This window comes from Bombyx mandarina, chromosome 01, assembly GCF_030267445.1.
Source record: "Bombyx mandarina strain Sakado chromosome 01, ASM3026744v2".
NCBI classification, from domain to species: Eukaryota; Metazoa; Arthropoda; class Insecta; order Lepidoptera; family Bombycidae; genus Bombyx; species Bombyx mandarina.
Genome location: NC_143208.1, coordinates 213769 through 237947, shown reverse-complemented (window position 1 = coordinate 237947; position 24179 = coordinate 213769). Strand labels below are relative to the sequence as shown.

At 39.5% G+C, this 24179-nt stretch overlaps 1 protein-coding gene across 3 annotated transcripts in view; it reads left to right on the top strand.

Annotated features, from left to right (window-relative positions):
* The window catches only part of LOC114247436 (adenylate cyclase type 6), a 181225-nt gene that overhangs the window by 61338 nt on the left and 95708 nt on the right, over positions 1–24179 (top strand). For all 3 annotated transcript variants that reach the window (XM_089739824.1, XM_089739891.1, XM_089739792.1), the window contains exons 3-4: positions 6783–7165; positions 17642–17845. In XM_089739824.1, the coding sequence (XP_089595950.1) occupies positions 7052–7165; positions 17642–17845 (318 nt within the window). In that variant the 5' untranslated portion in view covers positions 6783–7051. The remainder of the gene's footprint in view (positions 1–6782; positions 7166–17641; positions 17846–24179) is intronic.

Genomic DNA, 24179 nt, shown 5'->3' with positions numbered 1-24179 from the left:
CAATTAATTAAAAATGTCTAATGACGACCTGCTCACGTTCAAATAGTCCGAGTCTACCGGGTTTCTTCTGGAACTACAGATTGCACGATAACTAACGGAGTTTGTTTCAATAATAATTATGAAAAATCGGAAACAAATTAACACATTGTAAAGTATTATAGTACTCGGTCGCAGACATTTTACTACTTTATTTTTGGTGGATTTCCTTCATGAACAATATAAACCTTGACAGAGATGAAACTAAGAAATTGCAATGAAAACTAATGTATCAATTTCTTATTTTAAAACATACACAGTTGTAGTTTGTTTTCGTTGCTTGTTTGTGCTCAAACAACTTTATTTAATTGAATTGTAACTTCGAACAGTTCTATATACCTCTGGGATTGTTTGCCGGCAGTATGTTCAGAGTTTCAATACTGCTTAAAAATAATAATAAAGGGTGTTGGTTTCTGTATTTTTTGCAATTGTGGCTTCATATACTCTTACCGGTTTCATATACACATATATGATCTGAGAGTGTTTTCGTCAATAATTAGCGAAGATGAAGAGACAAGCGTTCGCCGCCAATATTGTGTGCAACACACATCGTGAGTACAAAATAACGAGAAGCCGGTATCCGAATCGGTATCGCTCGACCTGTACAGTATGGGCTAGTGCCTGATCAGTTGCCGCGGACTCTGCGTGGAGATCTGCTCATCTACAATAGCCTGCTACGTCTATGGAAACATGATTGTTCGTAAAGTGATCGAGCATTTAATTCTATTTTACGGTCGTGGGTAACTGAGTAGTTACTTCACGAACGTTGTACATGTTTAGAATCTCTCGAAAGAAAAAGAATTTAATGAATTATTTGTCATATATATGTAATTATAAAAAGTTAATAGAAAGTTACGCAAACACGCGACAAGGAACAATCTAATGCAAACAGCGACTATATATGAGAGCCACTAAGTAGCATCAAGTTGATAAAATGTACAACAATATAGTCGCATATACGTTTCTTAACATTTATTTGATATCTTTCTGCACGGATGCAGTGCAGTATAGGTACGTGTGGTACGTACATGAGAGCGGCAAGTACAGCTATTTAGTACACACTTCAGCGACTTGCATCTGTTCTCTTATTAGATTGTGACGCGATTGAATGCCACTTGTCCTCACTCGAGATGTGTGTTGATCATAGTCGCTGCTAGCCCAACAGTGGGCAGACTCTGAGCAACATAAGCAAGGTTACAATAATACTGAATAAGATCCTCTTATTGGCCTCCCTCTGTCTCGAGCCCACGCTACCAGTAAATAAAATCAGTGCGTGAATGTAAAGTTTATACGTTAAGTAAACTAATATTTATGTGCTCTGTCCGCCTCCATCACAGATCGCTAACAAGGGTATTCCATTAAAGGCTTTTGGGAGACTTTAACAACTAGAGTTAGACGCCGTGATCGCTTTTCATTTTACACTTCTGCCATACATTTTTTAATTTATCATCTGTTCCTTCGTCGTTTCTCAAATTTGTACATTTCATTATCTCCTCATAACATTATAATAGCAATATTACGGAAGAATTTATTTAAAAAACCAATGAACACTTCATTACTTCTATAAATTGTATGAGATTAGTATAAAGTGATACTTCAACATTTATTGTAAATAAGTTGACATCTACGAGCTTTACTGTTTGTTGTAAGTAACTGGATGCATCACGTATAATCACAACGCAAACAATGAAATGGTAACTCTGCTCTTCATCAAATTCTTGTCCACGACTCGTGATTGTTAATAATTTATAGTAATTTTCTTCAAACTCAACAGTTTGACTCTCACTGTAGGAACTCCAATAACAATAACGAATATTATTGTACGCACAAAATTGTTCCGTACTGTAACTTTGTCAGTGTTGGAGGAGCTGCACTTAGTGCCGGCGACAGGTGACAGCTACCAAAGGGACGTCACTCAAAATGTCAGTATTAACAAACATGAGACAGATGTACGAGTGTGTACACGTGGAGCATCTTTGACTTATTCAGTGTAAATGTATTCTTTATTGGAGCATTTGGCAATCGCCACAGTCGGCGTCGTCGTCGTGGCCTAAAGGATAAAACGTCCGGTGCATTCGTATCTAGCGATGCAGCGGTGTTCGAATCTCAGGCGGGTACCAACTTTTCTAATGAAATACGTACTCAACAAATGTTCACGATTGACTTCCACGGTGAAGGAATAACATCGTGTAATAAAAATCAAACCCGCAAAATTATAATTTGCGTAATTACTGGTGTTAGGACCTCCTGTGAGTCCGCGTGGGTGGGTACCACCGCCCTGCCTATTTCTGCCGTGAAGCAGTAATGCGTTTCGGTTTGAAGGGTGGGGCAGCCGTTGTAACTATACTTGAGACCTTAGAACTTATATCTCAAGATGGGTGGCGCATTAACGTTGTAGATGTCTATGGGCTCCAGTAACCACTTAACACCAGGTGGGCTGTGAGTTCGTCCATCCATTTAAGTAATAATAAAAAAATAAAAAAAGTCAGGTCCGTCCGCGGGACGGAACAGTTGTGCCAGGTAGCTTGGGTAGCTATCGACGGATATGGAATTATTAAAATTATCTGTCATCGTATAAAAATAATATACTTTTTTTCTTTTAGTGTATACCGTCATAGACAAGACTTTTAAAATTATTTACGAACATACAACCCGATACAACCGTGCTCACACGCAGTGTAGCTCGGAAGACGAAATGCGTGTATATTTTATTTACTTTGCTATAATAAAGAAGGAATTAAAATCAAGTTTGTGTGAAGCAATCAACAGTTTTATTGGCTCAAATCGAAAAGAGTATCTCACGTTTATATTTAGATATTATAGCTGTCTGATATTATACCTTTGTGACAAGAACAAGAATTTTACACAAGACGGGAGTGCGGCGATGCGGGCGAACTAAGCGCTGACAGCTAACTCTGTCGCACAAGCGGCTATGAACGATATATTATGAAAAGAAGTAGTACAATGACAGTAGTGCTATGTTATCATTTAACTAAAATATCCCTTATCATCAAACATATGTAGTGCGCCTCAATACTGACGTACCATAGTCATATCCGAAGATAACCGCTTATCAGCGATTAGGTCGTAAATGTTGTCATGACATTGTCTTTGACATTATTTTCAGCACAAACTTGACAATGAATAGCCGTGGTAGTACTTCAAATCAGCATCTCGTGTTGAGATGGAGTATAGTTGTTAAAATGCGGCGCGATGATCAGAGATAATATCAGGACAATATCAAGGGGTATCTCGACTGATAAGTACAAATTTATACAAAGCTGCCGATTAAACAAAATCCAGTAAGTTGAGATCCTATATTTATGTATTATGTCAACACACTCTACCTGAACTGAAACGTTTCATAGTATAATAGACTATGTTGGTTAACCCTGGTTCAGCACCTACACAATCTATCTATACCTAGTCTTGCCATAAATACTGTTACAAAGGAAAACAAAAAAAAAATCTATGAAAAATAACATTTATTACTTTTACAGTGTGTTATAAATATAAAACAATTTAAAGTATAAAAAGCTTATTCGAAGTGGCGTCCATTGGCTGCAATACAGTCCTTTAAACTTTGAGGCCAGTTATCAATAGAAGCACGCACTCTTTCCGTGGGAAAATTTTTCACTGCCAATCGTACGGATTGTTTTCGGGACTCCAAATTATCATGGCGTTTAGAGCAAACCGTACTCTCTAAAACTGACCATAAATCATAATCCAGTGGATTAAGACCCGGACTAGACGAGGGCCAGTTTTCAGCTCTGATGAAGTCCGAAACGTTCGTTTCCAACCAAGACTGCGTAGATCGAGCTTTATGACCTGGCGCCGAGTCTTGCTGGAAGGACCATTCTTGATTATTGAACATGGTGTTGTTAAGGGGCTTCACAACCTTCTCAAGAATGGTATCTTGATATACTTGTGCCGATGTTTTGATACCTTTTTCACAAAAGTATGGCTCAGTCACTCCTTCATAGCTAATACCCCACCAAACCATCACTGAAGTCGGATAGTGCCCACGTTGCACTCTGTCGACTAATTGGGAAGCTTCCTTATAGCTTTGAACATAAATACCGTCACTTTGTTTGTTAAAATGTTGCTCAATTGTAAAAAATTTCTCATCCGTAATCAAAATTTTTCTATGACCTCCCTTTGCGTACCGCTTCAGTAGTTGTTTCAATTTTACCACCCTATTCTCTTTTGAATTATCAGTTAAGAAATTACCAGTACGTCTCATATAGGCTGCAAGTCCTAAGTCATCTTTTAAAATACGCGACATGGCTCTAGGTGCTATCTTCATCTCCCGAGATAAAATCTTTTGGTTTCGGACAGGATTTCTTCGAATTCTTTCCCTTACTGTTTTGACCACCTTTTTCGTACGAATACTACGTGGACGGCCAGATCTTTTTCTGTCACAAGCAGAGGAGGTCTCATTGCACCTATTAATAGCCCAGTACACAAACATTTTACTAATACCAAGCGTATGGACAGTTTTAAAAATTGCATTTGGCTCCATACCTAGTTTGTGTAATGCAATCACAGCGATTCGGTTCTCTATATCACCCCACTCCATTTTAATATCGCAAAATATTGTACAATGTATTGGCGCCAAAATGAGAAAACTCAATGAGCAATCATATAAAAATGACAGATTCCAAATTCAAATGTGATATTTTGTTTATTTTTAATTGTAACAGTATTTATGGCCAGACTAAGTATATATAAAAATGAATTGCTGTTCGTTAGTCTCGCTAAAACTCGAGAGCGGCTGGACCGATTTGGCTAATTTTGGTCTTAAATTATTTATGGAAGTTCAGAGAAGGTTTAAAAGGTAGATAAATATGAAAATGCTCGGAATGAAATAAAAATAACATTTGTTTTTCCTTTGATGTGTCCTCCGTCGGACGGATTCCTTTTGTTTGTTTTAAGTTTATTTTATAAAAAAGTTTAGGTCTTTTATTTATCGATTGAGGCACTACGAAGTCTGCCGGGTTGGCTAATGCCTGATAAAAATAAAATAAAATATTTAAGAAAAAACTACTTAAACTCTCTGTATACTAAACTGCAGTTTATTAGGAACAGACATAATATTATTATTGACAAAAAGCAAAAAAAGTTTTTTATGTATAGTTTTTATGTGTAGTATTAAACAATATAAATAAAAAAGAAAACAGTGTCTTCAGGTCAGTGTGTCAGGTCTTCATGAAGATGAAGTCAACATGGAGTTCACGGTGAACCCGCTGGCCAACATTTATTGGAAAATAGCATTAAGAAACATATAACGGCTCAAGTTTGCAGGCTGATAACACTGTTCTCTCGGCAGAGTTCACTGGAGCGCCGTATTTATTTAGACACAGTAATTTAATAAAACAATAACGTAATTAGGAAACATATTTCCCGTGAAACAACGCAACAGATCCCTGTTAGATGTAATGTTTATGAATCCGAACACCGATAATGGAGTAGACATAACATTGTTAAAATTAAACATTTTTATAACACAAACACGCTGTTGTAAACATTCACCCAGTATTGGATAGTGTTAGTATTACATTTACCGGATACATATCTACCTAATAGAATGTCTAAACGCCATACCTCTCAAATGGAATGTTGCGACATTGGCCCGGCGGTGAAAAACCACCTACTAGTAAACTATTCCAAGCACTTGCCAGAATCGTTTAGGTCTTCAATAAACTTACTGTTTGATTTAGGGAGTAGGTTCTTTTTATTTAGTAGATGAGTGAACAAGTGGCGCCCCCCTGCGTACAACACAGAGTGGTCAGCGGCGCCACACCGTCATTTCGGATCCTGCCGATCCACTAACAGTGCTTTTAGGTACCTTAAACACCAGTCATCGTTCTCGTCGAACGCGTCGCTTGCGACGAAGGGCTCGACGAGTAAACTAACCCACAGACACCAATGAGTTTCTCGCCAAATCTTCTCCGTGGGTCGCGTTTCCAATCCGGTGGTAGATTCTGCGAAGCACGGCTCTTGATAGGGTTCGTGTTAGCAACGTCGTCAAGTTTGAGCCCCGTGAGCTCACCTACTAGATAAGGTTACGCTGAAATAGTCTCTCAAGGTTATCAGCTTAGATAGGAAAAAAAAGGCGCCACGCATCTCAATGTGGACCGACCAACTGTGCATTAAAAATTAAAAGGGATGGCCTGGTGTGCGGCCACCAGAGCTCACCTTAACCGATTGCAAACTCAAAATAATCAGCACGAACTTCAACACAGAATTCAGGCATGAATAAAAGTGTATGAACATAACTGTAGAGTGTTTAAGGAAAATCAATAATCTTTCAGTTATTTTATTTTCATTATGATGAAGATGTAGTATATAGATTGAAGAGTACATACATATACATAAATATGTACATATGTAAATACATATATGTTAAGTGAGGTTGAATGTTTTTGTTTTGTGAACTTGTTCGATATCCTTCAGAGGAAATGAAATGAAAACTCATTCAATGTTTTCGTTTAATCTGAGCGTCGGAACAACGCGAACTGTATGTCGTGCGCTCAGAGATGAGAGGCGAATATATGCTCACGGCGTTGCGGTATCAAGAGCTCCTTTAAATAAATAGCAGAAGGAAAAATCGATCAAGATTATCTTAATAATACACAATTTTTCAAATTTCTTGCCAAATATTATATTTTGGTACAACTTTAAATCAAAATGATTAAAATGATTATTTCAAGCAGATATTAATTAGAATTATTTGTTTGTTTCAGGTATGCTTCTCCCGCTTCGTATGAACTTCAGTGCTCAGTGACACTCATGTTTAGGTTTAAGTAGTTCTTCGATTAGATGTATTTAGTCATTAGTTTAGTGATGAAGTGAACTATGTAGGTAATAAGATTATTTAGTGCTTCTAATAATTAGGATTAGTTAAGTGAAGTGAACAAAACCATACTAACGTTTATGTGTGTGGACAATGAAGTGGCAGGGACGCTTTATTTGTGAATAGTTATAAGTATTTGTGAACATAGGTAACTAACTGATGGACAACATGTCGTTGCCTATTAAGCGTTCGTTCAGTTCCGAGGGGGGGGCCACCTCCAAGCGCGACTGGAAAATGCGGCTCAGTCTACGCAGTCGCAGCGGACACAGCGTGGTGAGTGTCTTTATGTTGCCAATAGAGAGCCTCTACGTTTTATATTATATTATACATGTTATGAATAGGAAGAGGATCTCACCAACAATAGTCGGGGAGCTTATTATTGGAAAACCGGGGTGTGCGAACAACGGTAGATCATTCTTAAAATGTTGACAGCAGGCGCGGGGCTTTAAAAACGTAACATTTACCAGCTCATAATACATTTTATTGAGACAATAATTATATTGTTGCATTGTGGGTTAAAGAAAGTGTTTTAGTAGATTGTCGGCCACTAACAGTCGCGTTGTATGCAAGTGTAGCGTTCGCTCACGCGGCGCGCACTAATTTAAAACCCCTTCAAGTTATTAAAGCCCGTTTTTGGAGGATAGCCGTCGGTGCACCGTGGTTCTTAAGAAATGTGAATCTCCATGATGACCTGGAGCTTGACTCAATCAGTAAGTATATACAGTCGGCATCAATGCGCCACTTTGAGAAGGCGGCACGACACGCATAAATTACATACCCGATCCTGTGGACCGAATGGTAAGCAGTCGACGTCGCCCTAAACACGTCATTACGTACGTCATCCTCCCGATCCATTAACGGGTTTTAGGTACCTTAAGCACCGGTCACCGTCCTCGCGGAACCATTTGCTTGCGACGAAGGGCTCGGCGGGTAACTTAACCTATCGAGTTTCTCGACGGATCTTCTCAGTGGGTCGCGTTTCCGATCCTGTGGTAGATTCTGCGAAGCACGGCTCTTGTCAGGGCCAGTGTTAGCAACACCTTCGATTTGAGCCCCGAGACCTCACCTACACGCTAGGGTAACGCTGATATCATCCGGACTGCCACCAGTGCGGGCACCCGGACGATGACGCCCAGCACGCGCTAGAAGCGTGCCCACGGTGGGAGCACCCGCGGCAGCACCCGCGGCAGCACCCGCGGCACTCGTCGCGGTGCTGGGGTAGGACCTCTCTTTGTGGGCTGTCGTTGCCCGTATGATAGAGGACCGGAGTTCGTGAGAGGCCATGGCCGGGTTCTGTGACTTGATCATGGCGCTTCGTGAGGCTGAGGGGCGCGAAAGAGAATGGGATCCCTCTTCGGCTCCTCAGCCCAGAAGGCGGGGTGAACGGCGCGTGCGAGAGGCCGCCGCTCAGCCCCCTACTCTATCGAGGGACTATCGAGTGCCAGGTTCGACTGTTGGTCCGGTGTCGAAGCTATGTAAGGTGGCTCCTGTGCGCCGCTCACGGTGTGTCCCCCGAGACGACGTCGGGATGTGATCCCGTCTTACCATTAGTACGGGTACCGGCGAAGGCGAGACTTTCGGCGCGCATTGCGGTACTATAAGTTTCGTGTAGTCGGTGTGGTGGAGCTCGATGGGGGTTAGTCGGTAGTCGTTCTGCGGGGCAAGTGTTTCGCGCGCCTTTTACAAAGCGTAGTCTCCTGTCAGAAATTGGGAGAGGTGAAGGACTTCGACCCTTCTCTTCTCCCTTTCTTCCTCTCAGTAGGCGCCGGAGTCCGACATAACCCGGTCCGTTAACCCCCTCGACCGGGTATCCGTAAATGGATTCCCCAGCGTCAAAAAAAAAGGGTAACGCTGATATAGCCTCTCAAGGCTATCGGTATAAGAAGGAAAAAAAGAAAAAGAATGTATTAATGCGAATTCAAAAGTATCAAAGTGACATTTGATTTCAATAAGTGAATAAAACACAAGCGCCACGCGGCGGGCGCCAGCATCGACACATCACGCTGCATGTGTGATCACACGTGTCGCGTCATTTACACGATCATTCAATAAGGCTTACCTTCAAATAAATAATATGAAAACGTTCAAAATATGTGTACCCTAATAAATCTTGCGGGCGTGCGGGCGCTTTGTTGGGAATTGGGTTTTTGCATGTATTAGAGTCCCGCGGCTGGTGCGATGGAGACACGTAGAAAAGCTTGAAGAGAGAATATTATTGTGTAGAATATACCATGTTGGAAAGGACAAGATCAAGACATTTTATCTTAGTGTTGTGTGAACTTGTTTCGGACATGCAAGAACAAAACTTTAATCTCTATTTTATTGAATCTTAAGATTGGATTGTATTAATTACAAGGAAAGGTCCTAAAACATAAAATACATAAGATATTGTTTCTGGTAGGGCAATGTCGTTGATAAAATATGTAGTACTAGCTGACCCGGCAGACTTCGTAGTGCCTCAATCGATAAATAAAAGACCTAAACTTTTGTTTAAGATAAACTTAAAACAAACAAAAGGAATCCGTCCGACGGGGGACACATCAAAGGAAAAACAAAATTGTTATTTTTATTTAATTCCGAATATTTTTATATTTATCTAACCTTTTAAACCTTCTCTGGACTTCAACAAATAATTCAAGACCAAAATTAGCCAAATCGGTCAAGCCGTTTTCATGTTATGTCGTGACAACGGAAAACAAAACGGGTTTCATTTTTATATATATAGATTAAGTATTAGCCCGCAAATTCAAATGCATTGTATAGTTGTTTTTCAATGGAACCCATGGCGCGAACGGTTGAACAACATGTTTCGAGACATAATTTTTATAGCATTGGTTGGTGGACGAGCTCACGGCCCACCGGGCGTTAAGTGGTAACCGCAGGTCATAGACATCTACAACGTAAATGCCGCCACCCATAGTTTACTACTTACAAACACGTAGTACGATTTTCGGAAGGTGAAGCAAGGTGTCTGATGTCGGCCGGTGCGTACATTTTGTTTCAGGATACGAAGAATACGATATGAAGGCGTAGGTTTGGCGGACCAATCTCAATTTGGGTAATAACGTGTATAATTAGGCGCCGGGGGCACACAGCCGTAATCCGTTACGTTCGTGAGCAGAGGAACGTGAGGAAAAGACCGCACTACAGCTTTATACCTTATAGCTATTGTTTCTGATGGGCTCATTACAATTTTTTTTTAAACTTTTGTGAATACAGTAAGCTTACGATATCATACGATAATTACACTGTGTTGCGATGACTTGCAAGGAACAGTCGACATGGGATATCTTGAATAAAATACATATACAGGGCCACGTTGCGAGTCTGGTGCGAGACAAACGTGACGTATAATGTGATAAATGCAGCTACATTTTAATTGTTGTTGTATTCTCTTATTTTTAATGTTTATACAATCAAACTAGTATTGTCTTCGGTTTCGCGAGTCCTAGACACAATTCAAACTAATTTTCCGATTTCATCTCGGTAAATAACGAATTTTATAGAAAAATAGAGGGTAATAGATACAATAGTCAGATGAAAACGAATAACTTGGTCGTCCTTAGTTGTCCTTAGTCATCCGAGACCATGAATACTGTAAAATATTCGAAACGACGGAGTGAATTGAATATTTACATTCATTTATTTACAAACAAACAGCATTCAGAATAGAATTTTGTGTCTTGTTTTGTTTATGACATTCTCAAGAATAGCTCTCTCTCTTCGGTCGGTCCCTCACTGCTGAGGATCGTGACTCCGTTCGATTCCATCAACCAGCTGTCTCCATTGATCCCGTTTTGTAGCTTGGTGGAGTGCGTCGCTGACAGGTATCCCCAGTTCCTCCACTATTTGGTCCGACCATCGTTTGGGACCTCTACCCCTAGGCCTTTTCCCCTCTATTTTACCGGTCACCACAAGGCGTTCCAAATTGCTGGTGTCCTTGCGTGCAACATGACCAAAATACCGCAATATTCTTTGTAGGCAGGTTGTGGATAGACGTTGAGTCTTTTCTATTTTTAACTGCCTGAGTATAGAGATGTTGGCGCGGAGGGCCGTCCAAGAATATAAAATGATAAAAAATATATTAATAAATAAATATACAAAAGAGTTATATATTATATTTATATAAATATATAGTCTCTTGGAATATGCTACACCAATATGGTCTCCGTATTATAAAGTTCATATAGATGATATTGAAAGAGTGCAGAAAAAATGTCTTAGGATATTAGCTTACCGTTTGAAACCAGGTCGAAATAATCTTAATTATGAATATAGACTAACCCAATTCAAAATTGAATCTTTATCTCTTCGTCGTAAATACTTTGACTTAGTCTATTTGTACAAAATCATACATTATATAATAAATTCAAGTGATTTAATTTCGCAAATATCTTTTAATACCAGATATACTGCGCGTAGATCACATTGCACTAATCTTTTTGCACTTGAAGTTCACAAAAATAACATCTCATACTTTAATCCCATTGTTAGAATGGCACGACATTATAATGAGTTGGCAAGTGACAACACTGATCTTGATATATTTGAGAGTAATTTTTATAAATATTGTAAATTAGTTAAACATATTCTCAAATAATTAATATTGTCCAGTTAATAATACATTAGATCTAATTTAATCAGATAGTAACTTACATATGTGTGTGAGTGTGTGTGCGTGCGGCTGTGTGTGGGTGTGTGTGTGTGAGTGAGTGTGAACGTATGTGAGTATGTATACATTGTATTTAGGCATCTGTTCAGTTGTAAAAAAATTTCTGTATGCACCTGTTTTGAATTGCAAGCCAGATTGTTATGTTAAACATTTAAACTTATAATTTCTTTGGTTGTAATTTGTTTTGTGCATCAATAAAAAGAAGAAAAAAAAAATATATATATAATATATAACTCAAAAATATAAAATATATAAAATGATAAAAAAGATAATATTAAAGCTCGTTAATAGCTAATCAATGAAAAATAATTGAAATCGGAATTCTTAGCAGACTTTTCTGTTTGACTCCATAAAGAAGAAGGTCATATGGATTGTCAAAAATCCCGATCTCAAGGCTACACTAGAACTTCTGGTTCTACCGACAGACTTAGATGCTTTCTGCTCTTTATGCTCATATGTTTCATGACAGTGGCCTCCCGTTACCAGCGCACCGGCCGCCGCCGGGGGTCAGGTCGCCCATCCCCAGACCCGATGCATCTTTTTCCTGTTCTTTTTCAAATGATTTGTGTTCTTGGAATTGGTCTTGGAACTTGAGTCACGGGAACCACTCAGAAGAAAAGGGGCCGCGCGGGCGCGTCTTAAAATTGGAACAAGTATATACCTAATTATATATTGGTAGTATTTCTATTGTCTAGTAGAACACAGATGCTCTCCGTCTGTCTCCTTTGTATTCTTTTAGTTATTTTCAATATTATTGTAACAAAATGTAGCCAACACGTTCTTGCTTCGTTTGTAAATTTTTTTTTATTGCTTTGGTGTGTGGACGAGCTCACAGCCCACCTGATTTTAAGTGGTTACTGGAGTCCATAGACATCTACAACGTAAATGCGCCACCCACCTTGAGACATAAGTTCTAAGGTCTCAGGTATAGTTACAACGGCTGCCCCACCCTTCAAACCGAAACGCATTACTGCTTCACGGCAGAAATAGGCGGGGCGGTGGTACCTACCCGTGCGGACTCACAAGAGGTCCTACCACCAGTAATTACGCAAATTATAATTTTGCGGGTTTGATTTTTATTACACGATGTTATTCCTTCACCGTGCAAGTCAATCGTGAACAATTGTTAAGTACGTATTTCATTAGAAAAATTGGTACCCGCCTGCGGGATTCGAACACCGGTGCATCGCTAGATACGAATGCACCGGACGCCTTATCCTTTAAGCCACGACGACTTCTCATTCTTCTACTTTTATATATTCAATCGAACCCAGATCAATGTTAATGTATGCTTGTATATTCCTACGGTTCTAACCTACCTCTACGATTCTCTTCTGCCCTTAACCGCTTAGAGGAAACGGAATTTAAAATTCATGTTCTCTGACGATGTCAGTCGCATCGCTCTAGGAAACTTGACCGGGGTAAGTTTGGGCCAGAAAATTATTTCTCACTTCAATTATTTAATCTCCACTTGCAAAAATATTATTAACTATTAGACATCGTTTTTCATATCGTTCTTTCATCCATTCGCGTATAATTCGGCTCTAGAATGGGCACACCTTAACTGCGCTCGCCACAGCGAGAGGCTACATCTGTGCTGCACGCCTGATAATTTCACATTGAACTACTCGAAGAAGGGTCTCGTGGGAGTAAGAGGCAGCTTTAATGCACTGGAAATTACTTCAATGTATATTCATGTTCTACAATGTTGTAATTTCTAATTAAATAGCTTACATAAAACTGAGTTGTAGCAGTTTATATTAGAATGATTACACGAAACTGTTATATAATCAAAGTGAATCCTTATAATGACACGAATCTAAGAAAGAAATATGATATTATCGTTCGTCAAGAATAATTAAAGAAGCCTTTCCTAAAAGGAAATGAACACAGAATGAACAAAGAATATAATTGACGACGCTGTACGTGTAGGCGTGCGAGTACCTAGGTCGCTCGATCAACTCGCCGACCCTAAAATCCAATAAAACATCAATGAAAATTGCATAATTTTTTTATTAAGTATACAATTAATATTTTTGAGAGTAAGGTTGGGAAGAAATTGGATCCCCCAGTAGTAGTGATATACGATATGACCACTGGATCAATCTATATCTCGTACAATTTATATATTGAACTTTACTCATAGAAATCACAACGTGAATGCTGGCGGCCATCTCGAGCCACGAGGTCTTAGTCACTAGTGACCGCTAGCTACCCGACCGGACGAGCTCAAAGCATCAAACTTACCACTACTGCTTAGTTGAAACAAACAATAAACAATCAAAACTTGTCAAAATACATTGTTAAAAGTACTTGATGTGTTTTGACAAGCAAGCTTCATTTGTTGTTGCTCCCTCAGCCGCCCCTGGGCTCGGCGTCGCGGGCCATTCTTGTGTGCCGGAAGATCCGGTGGGTGACGTCAGGGAGCTCCAACCTGCCAGGCCGCTGTTTCCAATGTTCTATTATTATTCAAAGTCGGGTTGAATGCTGAGTTGCTACTCTGATTTTATGCTTGCATCCATTTTAACAATCTTTAAGTATGGTAAGTGCCACGTGGGTTCGTTCTACGAATCTTTTCGTTGCTGTTGCAGAGCCAATGTGGGCATAGTTTCCTATTTCCTATCATTAGTTTACTTTACTTACATCCAAGAGTAAACTACATCTCCGACATTTACTGAGGGTACTGAGTTACAAAAAGTAAACATGTACCTGTCTAGCTTATAATAACTGTAAAAGTCCTAGTTGTGTACTGCAACTTGTGGTGGTAGATTCAATGAAGTCTGCTCTTCGGCTGAGCTTCCCAAGTCCTCCCAAATTGAGCCCAGTCAGCTCGCCCACCTAACCGTACTCATCGAACTCGACAAAGAGTTTGACGTGCAACCTAACTCATGCATCAGCTCGCTGAGGTTCTCGCCGGATCTTCTCAGCGGGTCGCGATTCCGATCCGGTAGTAAATTCATTTGCTAAGCAGCTGCTCTTGAGTTGATAGGTCTCCTTCGGAGGCGCTCGGGCAGTTGTTCTCAAGTCCCACCCCTTCTGGCTGAGCCTTTGCTCGCCCACCTGTCCTGGTGAAACTGGAAAGGGCCACCCACCAGTAATGACTCAATCATAAAAAAAAACCTAACCGTTCGTAACTGAAATAGCTCCTCGAGTCTACCAGCGATTAGATAAGAAGAAAAAAAGTAGTAAATAGTATTTCTATAGTATTTATATTTAGTCGTCCTCGCTTTTTATTATTAGTTGTAGCTTATAATTTAGTTACTTTAGTAGTCCGTGGAAACGAAAACCGCCGGAAATTATATAATGACAATAAAATAAAACGATCTATCGCTGGAAGGCTGGCAGATGTGGCTGGCCTGGTGTGTGTACCTAGGTACATACAAAATGATATCAATGTTTCACCTGTACAGAAAAGGATAGTTTACGACAGAAATTCATGTGGCATTAATGTAACCTCTATATGATTTATGACATAAATCTTAAAAGAGGTTATAATATGTTATACTGGTGACATAAATGGTATTTTGAATATTGAAACATTAGAAGAAGAAACATTAGAAATATAAAAACATTTTTGAATATTGAAATATAAAAGAAATAAAAAACTGGTTATGCAATAGCTTTAAATGTTGTTTCTCTTTATAGAGCAACTCAGCTTGTGCTATAGTTTTACTGGGCTAAACTTTATTTTGATGTGAATAAAATAATACCTTATATTACGAGTATTAAGAAACAGGCTCTTGCGCATGACGACGCGTCCTCACACCGTACACACTACTACATAAATACTGTACATGCTATGGGTACTATGATATAGTGCGGCGACGCTTCGCCACGCTAGCAATCGGCTCTACGTGCGGCTATAGAATATGTTACATATCGAAACGTTACACCTCGTACTGCGTAGCTACAACTATTTTACATATTATGCATTGAAGAAATTTTAGTACTGGTACTCGTAACTGAAAAGCTCAACAGGAACAGAATTTTTATTTCCTTAAACATTTACTGCTGGTGGATCTGGAATAAATTATTTATTTACTGTAGGAATCATGTATGTAATTAAATAATTTTATTAAAACAACAAGTGATTTCAATAAATAATACACTGGAAACGCGCTCTCAAACAACCGGAAAGTTTAGGGTCCGAGGCAACGCTGCCGAGGTAATGGGCTAGATGTTTTTATGTCTTATTGTTTGTAAACAAAATGACCCAATTTATCGATATAATTTAATTATAGCACATATACATAACGAGTATAATGGAGACCGGAACAACATTACATTGATGTTAGCTTTACAATGACGTTGTAATTTTACTCGTCTAAAAGGATGCAGCTATGCATTAGGCGCACTCACCAAACATTGGATCTCAGCTTCACTACAAGCATAGGATGAGCTCCAACTTCCAGTCCAAATAACATACTTGTAATCCAATGAACCAGTTCAAATTTATGGCTAAAATATTCAATATCGAAGCATGTTCAAAATGTATGAATTTTGAATACCATTATTCATTTCCCCACGTAAACATAAAAAAAACATAAAAAGACTACAATAGTATATAAATGATTCAAATTATAAATCTGACGTCGCGCAAACTTCAATACGCCGAGAGAGTGAAAGAGAAAATTTAGCGTTTCGCGTTTGTCAGAGATTACTTTAATTATTGAAATGTAACCCTCAACCGGTATCATGGTTTCTCATCTGTAAATAACTCGTAAAGGAATTCCTTTTTAGACGTAGATCCTTTTGTGATATCCTTATGGTAATTTCATGCTTTAATATCACCGACACAGGATTTCAATCTTTTAGAGATAAGAATAAAGGTGGTTTTAATTATATTTGAGAGAATTTTATAATAAGCAAACTTATACTTTCCGATATAAAAAAATCAAAATAAATAATGGGCACTTATTTAAGATTACCTAAGGAACCTTAGCACAGTGACATTCTAAATTGCATAGGGAAGCTTTACTTTAGACTTTTACTAACAGTCCGTCTATGTTGAGCTGGAGGCGGAGTCACTCGCTGCCGATTATCGGTGACGCAGCGAGCCTCGTGCTCTGGGCGTGGCGCGTCTCCCCAAAAGTGAGCTGCGGGCCTGAAAGGCCCATTCTCGGCGGTCCGTACTCGAGTCGTGGTCGAGGCGATTGGCCAACCCCACGTGGGATCGTGGCGTCGATGCTTGGCGGCGACTAGTCCAGGAAGGCTACGCTGTGCCATCCGTATCCCGCCCCCCTAGGAGTTTCGGGCTCCAAACGCTTTGTGCGCCGAGGCACACGGGCGTAGGGCAGCGTGCTCGGCATGTTTGCTCATAACAGGAAGTCGGGTAATAGTAAGCCGCGTTCCCCCGACCGCTCCAGCGCGGCGCCATCAAAGCGGGCTTCCGGTACGCTGACTGAGTAAACCTGTGGCCGTGTCGCTGGCGGCTGCCGGTCCAGCCTCTGTGAGACGGTGGGATGGATGTGATGATGCCCATAGACATCTTCTTCGTTCAATAATCGGTCACACGTACATACATATATTTAGCTATTACAGTCATAATTAGTGTAATGGTTTTAAATAAGCAACTAGAAAGGTTATAAAAGATATCTTATGATAAATAAAGAGAGCAAGAACAGCAATTCATCATCATAATCGGTTGCTTTTGGCAGAGCAGTCGTGGTCATGTGGAATTCTTGCTTATTAAAGCCTTGACAGATGTTTTCCACAGTTTGCGAACCGAGGCCCGGCGCACACACTCGTTAAGTGGGGTTTCAGTAAGGTCTTTCACCTGATCAGTCCAACGCATGGGGATTCGTCCACGAGATCTCTTACCATTGACCCTACCCTGAACAACAAGTTTCTCGATAGACTCTGCTGGCCGTCGTGATACGTGTCCAAAATATCGAAGAATCCTGGATTGCACTGTTTACGATAACCTGTGAGAGATATTTAATTCTTTCAGGATCGATGCGTTGGTGCGATGCTCAGTCCAAGATATACGGAGCATCCTTATCCAGCACCACATTTCTGAGAACAGCAATTATGTAATAATAATTGAAATAAATGAAATGCGTGTGTTGTTGTTGCAGGAGGCGCTGCGCGGGCGGCGGTGCGCGTCGCTGCGGGCGGCGGCGGCCCCCGCGCGCGGCACCGCTGACGACTCCGGCCGCAGCACGCCCTCCGCGCCGCATCGCGCCTCCCCCTCCCCGGCTGACACCCCCGCTCCCAAGAAGTCCAACTGGGAAGTCATAGAACATTTCTCTTCTAATCGGAGCACCAAGAGCCCTTCTACGGTAAGTACATTCACTGTACCTCCAAAAACCATCCGTCTATTATATATGTTTGCAGCAATAAACATCACACCGTGTACTTGTATGAAACGAAAAACATTTCACGAAAAATCTAGAATGGTGAGAAAATTGAAAAACTCTTCTTTTCCAAAAAATCTATCTCGTCCCGCTAAAGCCACGTTAATTATCGTCCGCCTTCGTTAGCTCTGTAACTAAAAGTAAAAAGCGTTTCAACTCATGTTGGACCACGAGAGCTTTCAGGTTGTCGTTTTCAATCAGACCGAGCCGTTTCGAATGTAACTTTAAAATTTTCACGTATTTTCAATCAGTGAAGCGGTCATCCGTGCCTGCCTTGTGACAGTCATATTTCCTGTTGTTGAGAGGAAAATTAGAGAAAACTTACTGTGAATTTGACGAGACCTTATCAACGAGTCAATAAAGACTACATTTGCATTACATAATTGGTAATTGGACTGCTGCATTCGGGTCCAGCGTGGTCTCTGCGGGAATGACATTCGCAACATTTTATTTGTTCTGCGGACGAACGGTTGCCATAGAGTATTCACTCCAGTTAGTGAGTTGTTGAACACGAAGACAGTTTGTAGATTGTTTGCCTTTTCACGCTAACTTTGCTTTGTAATGAAAAACTTGTTAGAATCGCGTCAGTTAAATTGAATGTTACTCAACTATAAAGTGAACAAGTTGTTGAGAACTTGAACTAATTGAATAAGAACTCTTAGTTTATATTAAAAACACTCGTATTATAATGAATTGAGACATCGCCTAATAACTGCGGTTGATAGTTCATATAAGAACGATATAACGACGACTCGGATTTACATACAAATCATAATGATATCACATCATGTTCTCAAGTTAAAGAGATCGACGAGGCCACGGCCCACCTGGTGTTAAGCGGTTACCGGAGCCCATAGACATCATACTACCCACCTTGAAACATCATTAGCTTTAAGTCTCAATTTTTTAGTACAACGGCTGCCTCACCCTTCAAACCGTAATGCATTACTGCTTGACGGCAGAAATAGGCAGGGCGGTGGTATTAACCCGTGCGGGCTTACAACGCGCCCAATATCACTAGTGATGACGCAAATTATATTTCTTTAAGAAGTTAATCCTTCGCCGGTGAACATTTGTTAAGAACATATTTCATTACAAAAATTGGTACCTGCTTGCTAGACTCGAACACCAGCACAATCATATAGATGGATACGAAAGCACCGGACCTCTTATCCTTTAGGCCACGACGAATTCAAGAGTATGAAGAGTCTGTCGTCTGTCTTTAAATATATTGTACGAGGGTTGTTCAATAAATAGTGATAATGCGATACATTCTCCTCGGAAAGAGAAAAAATAAATACTACAGACATTAGATATAGTAATAGTAATAAATAAAAACATATGTGCAATTCACACGTGGTAGAAGTGAAACCGTCAAAACATTTTGGCTTCAAGATAATGAAACGAATGTAAAATTTCGGTAAGGCGATAATTGTAGGTTTTAGTAATGATCATAGTGATACAAAATTTGATAATTATTTTACAGTTTATTCGTATATATTAATTACATAGATTTATTCACTCAATTTTTTTTTCAATAAAATCATTTTTCATATTAAAATTTATTTTATATTTCTTAGTTGGATTTTCTATAAAAGCGTAATTTTTTTTTAAATTTTTTTTTTCATTTTTTACTTCAATTCCAATTGTTTTTTTTTCAAAAATGTCTGAGTCAGTCGATAGCTTTTCCGAGAAATAGGTAATCGGCGCGCTTGGTAGTTTCCCTTCTTGGTCTTGACGCAGACACGCCTGGTCTCAGGAAAACAAAAAATCGCCATCCTGATTATCTTAGTAAGCATAACGGATCAAACTGTTTAAAATATGGAATTGTCATCGGTCTTTAATAAGTCAAATTTCGAGTTAATCCGACGTTTTGAAGGGGGTCAAAACCATGTTCATAGACTCCCTTACATACTAACATACATACTAATAACATACGTATCAAGCTAATAAAAGCGTATTAAAAAGCAATTCTTTCTTTCTTCAATTCTTTTTTGTTTTTTTAAAATAGAAGTCATTCGTTTGCGTCGTGTCGGAACGTGTTCTTAAAAATAGTTGAAATTGAAATTCGCGCAGTAATAAAATATCTAAATTTTACAACAGAGCTGGTGAATCAAGAGTTGAAAGCAACATTAGAGGTTCATGCTCGTCCATAGTCCACGGTTGCACGTTGGTGTGCTGAGTTCAAGCGAGGAACACCTTCCATTAACGACGCCCCCTACACAGGGCGGCCTCCGTCGTCGCGTCGGTAGCTACTGAACAAATGATTCAAAAAGTTGAAAACATTGTCTTGGCGGATCATCGTGTTACTGTTTGTTTCATTACAATGAAATGAAGATTCCTATAGCAGGGGTCCATAATATTATTATACATAATCATTTCGGTACGTAAGCAGTGCCAGCGCGCTGGGTGCCCGGAATGCTTTTTGACGCACCGAAAGAAACGAATCTGAGAATTTCACAAAACTGTTTGAGTTTGTTATAACAAGATCTTGACGGAATTCTGTACTCGATTAATGACTATGGATGAAGCTTGGCTTCTCCATTATGACCCGGAAACGAAAAAACAATCTTTGATTTGGAAGAGACCATCATCTCCAACTCCAAAGAAATTTAAGACGATTCCAACCGCGCTCAGGTTAGATCATGGGCTGGGCATGGGCTTTCTGGGAGAGCCAAGGACTGGGAATGAACAATGCCTTAATCATGGAGCCACTATATCACGGGGATTTTGTACGTCGGACAAATAACAAAGTTGCGTGAGGAAATACTCAAGCAACGCCGCGGCAAGCTCGCTGAGGTTGTTTTGTTTCACCAAGATAACGTCCCCGCGCACAAATGCAGAGTTGAGACAAGTCCAGTGTGGCTGCCATTCAAGTCGCTGCAGTTCAAGTTGGCTTCGAACTGGCTGGAACTGGACCTAGCTCCTAGTGATTTCTACCTGTTTCCGAGATTAAGGGACACAGTAGCTTCCGCAGCCACGATTTTATAAGGGATCAGAGAGATGATTTTTTTTAAAAGTGTTGTTTATTTTAGAAAAATGATATAAATAGTGTATAAGCCTAAAAGGTAACTAGGTATAAAAAAAAATTGAATGAAAGATAATTATGTCCTACTCATTATCACTTTATTGACCACCCCTAGTATGCTCTTTCTGCTTACTGTTTATTGCTCATCAAACATTGCGTCGCCAGGGCTATAACGATATAAAACAAATTCCGACCTAAGTTATATTTTCGACATAAATCTGAGATATATCATATTTTGAGACGTGATCGTCTAGCACCCCCAACAGGAACGATGAATGCTGCGAGATAAGCAGAAACAACCAGGTTCCAGGTCACCGCTACATTCATTAAAATAACTTAGTTATGTTTTTATTGTTCCCTAAACAAATATATTGAATGTTTTTAGTATCTCGGCAATATTATCTTAAACAATCAAACCAGTGGCCCCCTCGGCTCGCAATCCTTACAGATGTTTGGTTCCTCACCACATTTATATTCAGTTCGTGAAAACACAACATTGTTTTATTTACGAGTTTAGTGAATTAATTAATGTGTTAACGACGAGGTTCAGAATTTTATACAATCGTGAGAAATTTGAAATGAGGTTTCAGAGAGAAAATAATTTTCCCAGTCAAAGCTGTATGCATGTCACACAACGTGCTCTCGTTAAAAGGCTCTGCGTGCTTCCATCGCGTAGCTTCCATCGCGTAGCTGTCATCCGTGGTGCAGTGCTATTTCAAAACTCGTACAACTTTTTCCTCGTACACATCGTGTATTCGATTCTATTAGGATATTTGCTGCGGTTTCGTTAAATTAATTATTAAATGGCTATCCTATAAAGTAATTCATTAATAAAATAAATAATAGTTTAAAAAAACTAACAAAATACGCTTTTATGGAAAATCCAGAAAAAAAAAAAAAAAAATTAAATTAAAAGTAGTTTAAGAAAAAATGATTTTATTGTAAAAAAGCGTGGGGTGCATGGTATGAGTAGTTATAAATATGTATTTTATGAACAGATATGAGTAGAAGGGCTATTTGGACAATATCCTGAAAAGCAACCCACGTTTTCATTTTATTTCATTAGAAAAATTGATACCCGCTTGAGATTCGATCGATTGCATTTGAAGTTGTCGTAGCCTAAGGAATAACACGTCCGGTGCATTCTTGTTGAGCGATGCACCGATGCTCGAATCCTAGGTGGGTACCAATTTTTCTATGATTCAATTAATGAATTACGTACTCAACAAATGTTCACGATTGATTTCCACGGTGAAGGATAATAAAAATGAAATGAATCGTGTAATAAAAATGAAACCCGAAAAATTATAATTTCCGTAATTACTGGTTGTAGGACTTCTTGTGAGTCCGCGCGGGTAGATACCACCACCCTGCCTATTTCTGCCGTGAAGCAGTAATGCGTTTCGGTTTGAAGGGTGGGGCAGCCGTTGTAACTATACTGAGACCTTAGAACTTATATTCCAAGGTGGGTGGCGCATTTACGTTGTAGATGTCTATGGGCTCCAGTAACCACTTAACACCAGGTGGGCTGTGAGCTCGTCCACCCATCTAAGCAATAAAAAAAAATCGCTAGATACGAATGCACCGGACGTCTTATCCTTTAGGCCACGACGACTTATGCAAGTTGTTTTACATCAAAAAGCGATAATAATTGTTGTGGTTCGAAAGCCGTCTTTGTATACTGAATCTAACCGTTGAGATAGAATGAATTTGGGACAAAGATTGATCTAAATATTGCTTGAAACAAAGATATTATTTGAAAGCAAATGTCCAGTGCCTAGTGACGCAGACCAGATTTTATCTATTATAGTTGAAGTCATCTTTATTATATGTACATACAAGCTCAATAACACTTTTTTTTTAATTTTAACCACACCTGTGGATGGCATAGTCATAATGAGGAGGAGTGCCTGTAAATTCCTACTTAAATAACATAAAATCCTTTTTGATTTCAACTCACCCTACCTCCCGAAGCCTGGAGAGTCGTTCAGATATTAGTATGGAGCTTCTCGATAAGCTCGTTATAGAACTAATACTCTGGACATCCTAATTATTAATTTATTTCAAAAGAAAAAATAAGATCCTTTGTATTAAAGCGGCGTTGTTCTCGGTGCCTACAGCTCAGTTTAACTTCCAAGTTGTTTCAGTAACAAAGGATTGAGGGATCAAGAATGTCTTTAACTTATTTGTTCCTCACTATTACACATCACTGTAACGTCTCAGGAACTATATATGCAAGCATCTTCACGTATGAAAACTAAGCTAAATGTCAATTGTATATTATGACAGCTGTACTACTTCAAATGGAAACGATTGAATACTTTAATATAAATGAGAAGGTACTAAACGGCTAAGCACCGCTCATTAGATAAATACGAATTTTGTCAGTAATTGTATAACTTTATGGGGATACGGTGACCCACGGTAGACCCTTACTAACAGTTATTGATGTAGTATTGAGTAGGCAGCCAAGCCACGGAACCAACCAACAATATCGGGTTATCCGAGTGGCACGCGGTCGCAGCGAGCTCTCCGGATGCGCCTGGCATGACGCGTGCGCCGCGCCGTGCCCTCCGACCTCACTACGAACAATTACCTACATTACTCGATGTACCACCGCAGAAAGCCTTCCTTGTATAATATCACGTAACCTTCAATAAACAGATAGGATGCAAATGTAGAAGACTGAATGAACCTCCGCTGTCGCGTTAATTGATTTTATAATTGGTTCTTAATACCTTCATCGTTCACAGTTCATAGCAGATTATGTTGATTATCTTCATGTTGATCAAAAACGTCTAAATGGATTTGTACAAAGGAGACGGTTTTCCACTGATTTTCCCCTTGTTTTTCGCATATGTACATACGAACATGACAAAATCAGGAGAGATTGCAATTGATAAATAAATGTTCAAGTTACATGGAGAGACACGTACTAAGGTTTCATCAGGGAATTATTATTAATTTAAAATAAATAACATAAAACACAAATAGACTAGTGACTCTCAGTTCCTCCAACTAATTACTTTCTGAAGTGAAATAGACAACAGTGCGTCGAGTTCAGGGTTCTGTGTCGCGCTGAAACAACACACGACCCCGTTAAAATGCCATAGTTGTTTTGGGCTTAAAATATTGTGAAACTAAATCGAATGAGAATCCAGCGTCAGAATTTCAAGTCGTTCTATTCCAAGTTTTACCGGTACAACTCAACAACTCATAGTACAAGTGGAC